Source organism: Lutjanus erythropterus, chromosome 16 (assembly GCF_056507025.1).
Source record: "Lutjanus erythropterus isolate fLutEry1 chromosome 16, fLutEry1.hap2, whole genome shotgun sequence".
NCBI classification, from domain to species: Eukaryota; Metazoa; Chordata; class Actinopteri; order Lutjaniformes; family Lutjanidae; genus Lutjanus; species Lutjanus erythropterus.
Window position 1 is genome coordinate 37,843,836 of NC_139332.1, and position 11,165 is coordinate 37,855,000.

Sequence of the window (11,165 nt, forward strand, 5' to 3'; positions counted from 1 at the left end):
GCTGTTTGCATCTATAAATTCTTCATTCCTGCCACCGTCAGCGCGTGGGACGCTAACAGTACGAATGTAAACAGCAGAACTCGCCTCCAGACATGTAGACCAGTTCTCCCTCAAAACTGTTTCGCAGCAGCACCATCGCTGCATCCTCAGCTTAGCTCCGCCCAAGATGTTTGTGATTGGTTTAAAGAAATGTAAACAAGCAGAATGTGTCGTCTGGTTAAGTGAGATTATGCTGCAGTGTGAACAGGTTCTTCCAGTAATTTCCCAGAAGTGAACTCCCTCCGTGTACCCACACTTCCTCTCTCTCTGTCTCTGTAGGCCTGCTCGTCCAAGATGGCCGACGCCGAGGTCTCCTTGTCCCCGGCTCTGCGGCCGCTCCACCTTAGCCCCTCACACTCAGCCCCGCCCCCTCCACCAGCCTCCTCCTCCTCCCCCACCACCTTCTCCTGCCCCTCCTCCCCCTCCAGTGCCTCCTCTTCCTCCTCCTCTTCATCATCTTCCTCTTGTTCTGAGAGCTCCTCTGACTGCCCCGCCCACCACCACCACCACCACCACCATCATCATCATCACCATCACCATCCCCGCCCCCAGCTGCAGCTGCCCCCGCCCCCCCACAGCGAGCAGCCGTCCTCGCCGAGCGCCAGCCCTCGCAGCTCCTCCCCCAGTGGGAGCATCGGCAGCACCGGCAGCCTCGGCAGCAGCGCCAGCGAGGGCATTGGCAGCAGCGGCACGTCGAGCGGCGGCGACCCGCGAGGACCCAGCCCCCCACTGGATGTCATCTCAGAAGACGCCATGGAGATGGACCTGGGCGTTGACCAAGGTAACGAAGACAGAGACGTTAATTACTGTCATATTATGTCCCGTCAGTTGTCTTCTAATCCTGCTGATGTCAGACGGGATCGTCCAGGTCTGACGTCGTCTCCAAACGAAGCAGGTTAGATTTTCTCTGACCGGTCTGCAACGGCTGCTGATGGTCCACGTTCCAAAGATGTTTAATCAGCAGAGTTTCTTGTTGTGTTGATTTGTGATCCACTTCTTGTGAAAACCCAACGTATAAACGGGGGCGGGTAAACTTGACCGATCGTTTACTGAATCTTGTTGAATATTGACACAGCAGGTGTCTGTTAGCGGGTTGTTCAGTTCACGCCCTGCTGCAAAGTCCTCGCCCAGCCCAGTCTGAACTCCAGGAAATGTCCCCAGTATCTTTAATCCAAGAATCCCAGAAGTGATTAAACTGGTCTTAAGATCACTTTACCAGATAGCACAGTTTCCAGTTTCTGATGTGGCTAATAAATGATTGATCAGAGAAATCTCAAACTGTAAACAGGACGTGGAAGCAGCGCTACAGTTTACGGTCTAACAGTGACATCATTTATGGATGTAATAATAATAAATTCAGTGTGTCAGTCACAGTAGTGACTCAGTGAAAACATCGTCTCACTCAAAGCTGAAGAAGCTGAACTCTTCAAATATAAATTCATCTGTGACACAAAGCAGTTTAGTTCCTGACTGTCTGTAGTAGGACTACAGCACAATGAACTCTGGGTAAATTAAGCCTTCTTCAAAGTAAAAAAAAATTGAAGGACCGTGTAACCCTCAGCAGAAAATCTGAGTCTGTGGAGGAACTCAACAGTTCCAAGAACTTACTGGGAAAGTTTAGCGAAGCGTTGAGAGGAGCATCAAAGATGTTCAACAAAGATCGAAAAGTCCGTCTTTATTTTAGGGAAATTTGCTTCGTCTTTTCCAGATTTAGTTAACGATCATTTTGATCTCCTCTTGTTTTCCTCTTCCAGTGATCGACCCTGAAGTGGCCTTGAAGGCCTGTCAGGAGGTTCTCCTGAAGGTTCAGCTGCAGAACAGAGACGTTCCTGAGCAGCAGCAACTGGACAACAAACAGCAACAACAGGACAATCATCATCATCATCATCATCATCAGCAGCAGCAGCAGCAGCAGCAGCAGTACGGCGAGCTAACTGAGAGCTCCAGTCCTCAGTGGCACATCAGCCCCGAGACCAGCTCCATCAAAGAGGAGGACGAGGAGGACGAGGACGGGAGTTCTGTGAAGGACGGAGAGAAACCAGGCGGTTCTCCCCACCAGGACCCTCGACCTTCAGCCCGGCCGGACTCGTCTTTACTGCCGGCAGCGTCCTCCTCGTCCTCGTCTAAACAGTCGTGGCTGCTGCGTCTGTTCGAGTCCAAACTGTTTGACGTTTCCATGGCGATCTCCTACCTGTACAAGTCGAAGGAGCCGGGCGTGCAGGCGTACATCGGGAACCGCCTCTTCAGCTTCCTGGACGGCGAGGTGGACTTCTACCTGCCACAGCTGCTCAACATGTACGTGCACATGGACACGGAGGTGGGAGACGCCATCAGACCGTACCTGGTGAGTCACATGATCAGTCAGACACAAACAGCTGATTATTGATCATTGATCATTCACCACTGATTCATTTCATTGATTTGATTCTGTATTTATTAGAGCTGCTATGATAAGTCGTCCTCAATTATTGAATTAATCGTCAATGGTTTCGATAATTAATTCATCATCAATCAGAGTTGTTTTTAATTGAAACTTTCTTAAATGTGAATATTTTCTGGTTTCTTTCCTCTGACAAGAAACTGATGATCTTTGAGTTGTGGACAAAACAAGACATTGATCTCATGATTTGATAAATGATAGACACATTTTCCATAAAATAACAACTGCAAATAATATTTACAACTTAAATAAGAAGTGTAATATTTTCTGTCTGTGTGTCTCAGATCCATCGGTGCAGAGGCAGCATCACCTTCTCCCTGCTGACGGCGTGGCTGTTGGGCGCGTACTCCTCCGACATGCACATCTCCACCCAGCGTCACTCCAGAGGAACCAAACTGAGGAAACTCATCCTGTCGGACGAACTCAAACCCTCCGACGCTCCCAGAGCGCCGTCGGTCTCTGTCTCTGAGAGCCCCGCGTCCTCGCCGTCCCACCGCCGCTGTCACCGCAGACACCACAGCAGCAATGTGGAGTCCACGGCCGGCCCCGCCCCCGACGCGGCCCCCGTGCCGGCGGAGGTGGAGGTGTTTGTGTCCCCGTCCAGGAGGACCCACCAGAGGTCCAAGTCGGACGCCACCACGGCGTGCAGCGGGCCAGGATCTGTCCTCCGACGGACAGGAAGTAACCCCAAAGTGGAAGCTGTGCACGAGGAGGTGAGAACCACATGCTTTTATTTTGTCGTTATTTGTGTTTTTGTGTTTTTGTGTTTCACTGTTGTCATGACAACAAGAAAAGAGGAGAGGATCTGATTGGATGAAGGTGTAGTTTAGATTTTTCCTGGTTGGTGATCTGAAGCGTCACACCGTTTTTACAGCTTCAGTAGTGCAGGTTTGTTTAAACGTGACTACAAACAGGAGATCAGCTGTTCTTTAAGATTTGTAAGTAAATTTGTAAATATTCAATAGAGCTGAATAATTAATCAAATTTTATTGAAATCACAATAATTAAATTCTTATAGATAATACAGGAACTTTAATGAATGAAGTCAGATGACATTAAATCCTGTCAATGAAAATTTATTACTGCAGTTTACTGCTCAGTTTTTCATGTGTAACAAAAAAAGAAGAAATTTTACTTTTCAGAACCTCTACAAACCTCTACCTCTAAAACGGATGTGAATTTGATGAGATCGTCCCTCAGACAGCTGATCACTTACCCACAATGCACTGTAGTCACTGGATTTGATGCAAGAAAATACATCCATCATTATACAACCCTGTAGCTCTGTAGCTCTGTGGCCCTGTAGCTCTGTGGCCCTGCAGCTCTGTGGCCCTGCAGCTCTGTGACCCTGCGGCTCTGTGGCCCTGCAGCTCTGTGGCTCTGTGGCCCTGCAGCTCTGTGGCTCTGTGACCCTGCAGCTCTGTGGCCCTGCAGCTCTGTGGCCCTGCAGCTCTGTGGCTCTGTGGCCCTGCAGCTCTGTGGCCCTGCAGCTCTGTGGCCCTGTAGCTCTGTGGCCCTGCAGCTCTGTGGCTCTGCAGCTCTGTGGCTCTGTGGCCCTGCAGCTCTGTGGCCCTGCAGCTCTGCAGCTCTGTGGCCCTGCAGCTCTGTGGCCCTGCAGCTCTGTGGCCCTGCGGCTCTGTGGCTCTGCGGCTCTGTGGCCCTGCAGCTCTGTGGCCCTGCAGCTCTGTGGCCCTGCAGCTCTGCAGCTCTGTGGCTCTGTGGCTCTGCGGCTCTGTGGCTCTGCGGCTCTGCGGCCCTGCAGCTCTGTGGCCCTGTGGCCCTGCAGCTCTGTGGCCCTGCAGCTCTGTGGCCCTGCAGCTCTGTGGCTCTGTGGCCCTGCGGCCCTGCAGCTCTGTGGCTCTGTGACCCTGCGGCTCTGTGGCTCTGCAGCTCTGTGGCCCTGCAGCTCTGTGGCTCTGTGGCTCTGTGGCCCTGCAGCTCTGCAGCTCTGCAGCTCTGTGGCTCTGCAGCTCTGTGGCCCTGCAGCTCTGCAGCTCTGTGGCCCTGCAGCTCTGCAGCTCTGCTCTCTCTGTAGCCTCAGTGTGACATTTGTTTGTGTCGGCGAGTGAATAAGAGGAAGTGGAAGTACTGATGGAACACAGCGGAGGTGTTTCACAGTTCATATTTTCACATCACTGACTGATCAGTTGAACTTTTTTAAATGTCAGGTTTGGTGTTTCAGACTGTGATGGTGACAGAACCTGGAGGTTCCTTTTCTTTTCACTGATCTTATCTCACTGTGATTTTTGTTTGTCTTCTTTCTTTTCTTTCTCACGTCACTCCTCTGTTGGAAAAAGAAGCTGTCTCTGTATCTTTGTCAGCGACACGTGATGAGCCACTGAACCTGTCTGCATTCATCACCTGTTTAAACACACACACACACACACCTGTTCAGTGTGTGTGATGTTACAGGCGTGTCTCAGGGGGGGGACAGCTGGCTGTGTTCCAGTTCTCTCTGCAGACTCTGTTCCTGCAGGATCTTTTCAGCACATAAAACGTTGCTGGTTGTTGTCGGCCATGTTTGTTTTGGTCTGTGAGACGTCGGTCTTCTCTCTGGACATGTGGGGTCGTCTCTGCACAGCTGCAGAGGTTCAGAGTGTTTCTGTTCCTCCTGATGGTCAAACTCTGAAACATCTGGAGCAGACAAAATGTTAACTGCTTAATTTGACCAATCAGAGCCTCTGCTGAGAATTTAAACTGGTCTGTGACTCTGAAGACGACTGGAGAGGAGTTTGTTTAATGAGAGGGAGAAAGGAGGTGTGTGTGTGTGTGTGTGTGTGTGTGTGTGTGTGTGTGTGTGTGTGTGTGTGTGTGTGTGTGTGCGTGCGTGTGTGTGTGTGTGTGTGTGTGTGTATTGTCACATTCTTGGCCGGCTCTTCAGTCACATGCAGATCGAGGCTTTCTGTTGGCTGGGAGCCAGAGTCAGAGTGCGATGTGATTGGCTGAGAGCCACGTTTGGCTCCTCGTTCACAAACAGAGAAAGAAACCTGAATGTTTTTTTTCATCTGGATTAAATAAAACCTGAGAATTAAAAAGAGGAGAGAGAAACGTGTCGGTCTGCTGAGGTTTCATCAGATTTTCCTCTCAGTCGGTCAGATGGTGGAAAAACTAAACCACAGCAGAGAGACGGAGAATAAAAGTGGAACACTGATGTTGAACTTGTGACCTTTTTATGGAGAAAATCTGTTTAACTGTGAAAATAAAATCTGCAGCATTTATTTGTCTGTGAATCAGCTGTTTTCCTGACTGATGACAGAGAGACTGAAGCTCTGAGTTCAACTGATTAAAATATCTGAACAAAAAGACTCTGAAGAGATTAAAACCTGCCTGATAAAACTGAACTACCAGACAAATGGATCACAGATCTACTCACCTGAGGTGCAGTTTTACTTCCCCCTGAACAGGTAGCTTTATTTATCAGCTGTTATCATAGAAGACCAAAGTAATGTTTAATCCAGAGACATGATGTCTATAAAAGGTCAGAAAACAGTGAAACATGTCCAACATGGCGTCTTGAAATGTCTCATTTTGTCTCAAGCTCAAAGATGTTCAGTTTAATAAGATAATAAATAAAGAAAAACAGGAAATCATCATGTTTTAGAGGCTGAAAACATTTTCTGACATTTTCATGGGAAACCCTGACTGTTAAATAAAATAATGAGAGCAGGTGAAACCCTCCAGCTGCCTCCTTCTCTCTGCTCAGCTCAGGCTGGACAAGTCTAACCGGCAGGCTAACAGCACGCTAACAGCACGCTAATGGCAGGCTAACGGCAGGCTAACAGCACGCTAACGGCAGGCTAACGGCAGGCTAACAGCACGGTAACAGCAGACTAATGATGCATTCAGGTGTGATTCTTAAGGCTTCATTGTGTTCATGAACTTTTAGTCAACAACAATGTGAACGCTCGGTGGTGGTTGTTGTTGTTGTTGTGGACAAAACGAGACATTTGAGGACGTCATCTTGGACTCTGATCAACATTCAATGGACCAAACAACTAATTGATGAGTGGAGAAAATTATCAACAGATTGAAATATTCTTCAACTGACAAGTTTGTGACAGAATTAATTAATCAACTGATTGAAAAAATTATCAGCAGATTAATCAACAATGGCAATAATCATTAGTTAGTTACATAAATAAATAAACATGACCATGAAATAAATAAATAAATAGATGAATGACTGAATAATTGTGGAATTATGAAATAAAAACCCTTTAAATAAATTAAAGTGTTTATTAGTTTATTAGTATTTATTTATGTCTTTATTCAGTTCATAGCCTTATTTATTTATTTATTTATTTATTTATTTATTTATTTATTTACATAAAGTGTCAGCCCTGAAACTGAAGTATTTCACTAAAACTCAAAGATTAGAGATTTAGATGAGAACAGATTTGTGTCCTCTCAGATTTCTGTGGTGACCCTTTGGAGGGGCCTGAGCCCTAGGTTTAGAACCAGTGGACTGTCCCTGTCTCTAAAACCAGAGCTGTTGGTCTTGTCTTTGTCTCTGTTTCATCTGATTGAATAACGTCATGAACAGATTAAAGTTTGATGTAAAGACAGAAACAGACGGTCGGTTTGTTTATCAGGAAAAAAGAGAAGAAGAAAAAAAACCTGCAGTGAAATAAAAAACCTGCTGCAGAGACGCAGCAGACATCTGACTCCTCTGTGTCCTGGACTGGTGGAGGGTTACCACGGAGACAGAGGGGAGGAGGTGACGGAGAGGACAGGAGGAGGAGGAGGAGGAGGGAGGGAAGCTCCTCAGTGTTTCCTAAAGTCCCAGATGACGTCCTCAAATGTCTCTTTTTGTCCACAACTCAAAGATCATCAGTTTTCTGTCAGAGAGGAAAGAAACCAGAAAATATTCACATTAAGAAACTGAAATCAGAGAATTTGGACCCTGTCATTAAAAATTTTAATCAATTAACAGAATCATTGGTGATTAATTTAATAATTGATTAATTGATTAATCATTGCAGCTCCAGATCCAAAGACTTTTCTTTTCAGATGAATTATTTTCTTGCTTCTTTAAGACTTTTTAAAAAGTCAAACTGTGTTAAACTCTTGTTCTAAAGTTTAAACTCTGTTCAGTCTCAGTTTGTTCAGGAATTTAAAAAGTCAAACTTTTTATTAAACTCTTCATCTTAAAGCGTAAAGCGTCTCCTCGGTGCGTTCAGGCTCAGCCCGTCCAGTCCGTCTTCTCTCTCTCGACTCTTTGTGTTTTCGGGGGATTCCTGCAGCAGAATCTGGGTCACGTAAACATCTGTCCCGTCTTTGATTTCCTCCCAAACGTCTCTGAAACGTTTCCATGTGTCGGCAGGCGGAGCTGATCCTCCTCCTCCTCCTCCTCCTCCTCTCAGACCTGGTTTCTGGACCAGGAGGGACGAGGGGGGACAGGGAGGAGGAGGACTTCAGACCATGTGATGCTGAAACAGCAGCTCGGTCATGTGACAACGGAAAATGTTTAACAAGCTGCAGGCGGAGACAGACGGAGAGTTTTATCTCCTCTGAACCAAAACCTAAAACTTTCAACATTTTAGAGTTTGAACTCATTTAAAGTTTCAGTTTAATTCAAACGTCTCTCTGCGTCCGTCCACAAACTACAGACGTCCTTCACATTTAAGACGAGACAGAAACTCAGAACAAACAGAAAGTTTCAGCTTCTTCCTTTCTGCTTTATTTTCTCAGGTTTATTTATTTTTTGTGTCTCAGTTCTGGTGAAGATGAGGATGAGACGTGTGAAGGTCTCAGCTTCATTTGAAACCTTCAGGTTCATGTGATGTCATAATGAGGTCATAATGAGGTCATAGAGACGACAGGTCCGGGAGCGACACAAGTTCACCTGTAAACAGGGCTGGTCAGTGAACACACCATCATGAGGCTGCTGTCTCCGTCTCCACGGTAACTGGACACCATGTTGACCTGGTTGTTCAGGTGGAGACAGTCTGCCTCCTGCTGGACAAACTGATGAACTGTAGTTTGTTTAAATGACACGTCTGACATTTAAATTTCATCCTAAAGATGTTCAAGTTTAAAAAAAAAAAAAAAAGATTATGTTTTATTTCTTGAAAAGATGCTTTTGACTTTATTTTTCTATCAGAGACGTTCAGAGTTCACTGTGAACATTTTGTTTTGGTATTTTTTTCTCAAGAAATGACTGAAAAAAATGAATCAATCATCTAAATATCTGCAGATTCGTTTTCAGCTGATTGTTGCATTTTGGCATTTGAAGGATCTAATAATAATAATAATAACAACAACAATAATAATAATAATAATAATGATAATAATAATAATAATAATAATAATAATGATGCTGTGGACTTTTCTTTTTCTTCTGTATTTAAACTCCAACTCTCTGTGTCTCTCTGTGTCTCAGCCGGAGCGTCTGCGTCCCCAGCGGGAGTTCGTCAAGTCTCTGCTGGTCATCGGGAAGCGTTTGGCGACGCTGCCGACCAAAGAGCAGAAGACTCAGCGGCTGATCTCAGAACTGTCGCTGCTCAACCACAAACTGCCAGCTCGAGTTTGGCTGCCGACCGCCGAGCACCAACATCACGTCTGCAGGATCCCTCACACACAGGCGGTGGTTCTCAACTCCAAGGACAAGGTGACACACACACACACACACACACACACACACACACACACACACACACACACACCTGACAGGAAACTAAACCTGAGCTGAAGTTTAAGTGCAGACAGACTCAGTTCTTAAACCTTGAACCCTTGTGGACTGAAGCTGTGACTCCAAATAATGTAAATAAGATAGAAATCAAATGAAGGGATGAAATAAAATTAACTTTTAATAAAATAATAAATAAATAAAAATCAATAAAAAAAGGGACAAAATAAATATAAAATGATAAATTAATAAATTAAAAATAGTAAGTAAGATATGTAACAAAAATAGTAACAAACTAAATAATTAATAAAGTACCTTATAAATAAATATCTTACATATTAAACAAAACCAATAAAGAAATAATCAAAACAGATCAAATAAGGGAGAAGACTTTGTGACAAATGAGCCTGAAGCTCCTGAACTCTGTTTTATTCATTTAATATTTATCTTTATTATTTCATGTTTGTGTTGTTGTTGTTTTTCTTCAGTCCTGAAATCTTTTGATTCTGGTCGAACTTATAAACAACATGTTTACATCATCAGACACCTGCAGGTAAACTTGGTTGTTTACAGTCAGAGTTGCTCCTCCCACGTTTGTTTACCTGTTTTTGAACACTTCAGGGCCTCAGTGATGCATTCACTGACATCCAGTATCTATGATTAGCCTAGCTTAGCACAAAGACTGGAAACAGAGGGAAACTGTTAGCTCTGTCAAAAACAACAAATCTGTCTGATGTCACATGTACAGACAGTAACTCTCCTCTTCCTCCTCTTCTTCCTCCTCCTCCTCTTTCTCGCCTTCGTCTTCCTCTTCCTCCTCCTCCTCTTTCTCCCCTTCCTCTTCCTCTTCCTCCTCCTCCTCTTCCTCCTCCTCCTCCTCCTCCTCTTCCTCCTCCTCTTCCTCCTCCTCCTCCTCCTCTTCCTCTTCCTGCTCCTCTTCCTCTTCCTCCTCTTTCTCCCCTTCCTCTTCCTCTTCCTCCTCTTCGTCTTCCTCTTCCTCCTCCTCCTCCTCAGGCTCCGTACATCATCTATGTGGAGGTGTTGGAGTGCGAGAGCTTCGAGACGTCTCCGGTTCCTGTCAGGATCCCAGAGACCAGGATCCGGACCGCTCGCTCCGCAGAGAACCTGGACTGCGGTGGTGGCGTCGCCGCGGCTAATGCTAACGCTAACAGCGTGATGACATCAGAGCACAGAGCGGGAAGTTTCTCCACCGTCCCGAACTACGACAACGACGACGAGGCGTGGGCCACCGACGACATCGGACAGCTGCAGGTGGAGGTGAGACGGAGACACAAACTCTTCTTCTGTGGTGGTTTGACAGTGCAGCACCATCATTTATATGAATAAGAAATTAAAAAGACAAAACAAACAATTAATATCAATTCTAGACTATTGATCCATTATCAAATAACACGTTTAATCAGAGAAATTCTTATTTAACTTCCTGTACAATCTGGCTCAGCAAATATCTGATCAGTTTTATTTCTTTATCTAAAAAGTGAACTAACTAAATCAGTCAGGCAGCGATTTATGATCAAAGTAATCTGATTACAGTTTCAAGCATTTTATTCAAAACCAAGCACTTTTCAAACCTTGAAAACATTCAGATTCAAGAGTTTCCAAGGTTTTCCAGCACCTGGATGAAGAGTGAGTTCAGGCTGGGGGGTCAGTTCTCTGTAGGTACAGGTAGGGGGGCGCTCTAACGGAAAATGTTTGTGAACCACACGGCTGAAAAATTCACGTTCATTCATGTTTTCTAAAGTACGACAGTCTGCTGCAGTTTGAAATCACAGGACGTGTAATGTTTGTCAAAGGTCAAAGGTCAGAGTCAAAATATCATTTTAAATGACGACACGTCATTCTGTGAAAACATCAAAGTCACTGTTCTCATGTTTTACAATGAAACTGAAAAATCATCTGTTTCCTTCTGACATGAAAAATCACATCAGAATTCAATTATCAGTCAAAATAATTATAGATTTTTATTCAGAGTGAAGATCTTTGGTTTGTTCATATAATTTATAACCCGTGTGTGTGTGTGTGTGTGTGTGTGTGTGT

At 45.2% G+C, this 11,165-nt stretch overlaps 1 protein-coding gene across 2 annotated transcripts in view; it reads left to right on the plus strand.

Moving 5' to 3' along the window:
• The first annotated feature begins 299 nt into the window (after window positions 1–299).
• Window positions 300–11,165, plus strand: part of LOC146313644 (phosphatidylinositol 4-kinase beta-like) — a 15,944-nt gene continuing 5,078 nt past the window's right edge. The window contains exons 1-5 of one of the 2 annotated variants that reach the window (XM_084739568.1): window positions 300–820; window positions 1,794–2,383; window positions 2,764–3,192; window positions 8,862–9,089; window positions 10,122–10,385. In XM_084739568.1, the coding sequence (XP_084595694.1) occupies window positions 334–820; window positions 1,794–2,383; window positions 2,764–3,192; window positions 8,862–9,089; window positions 10,122–10,385 (1,998 nt within the window). In that variant the 5' untranslated portion in view covers window positions 300–333. The remainder of the gene's footprint in view (window positions 821–1,793; window positions 2,384–2,763; window positions 3,193–8,861; window positions 9,090–10,121; window positions 10,386–11,165) is intronic. The other variant, XM_084739569.1, reaches the window with a different exon arrangement.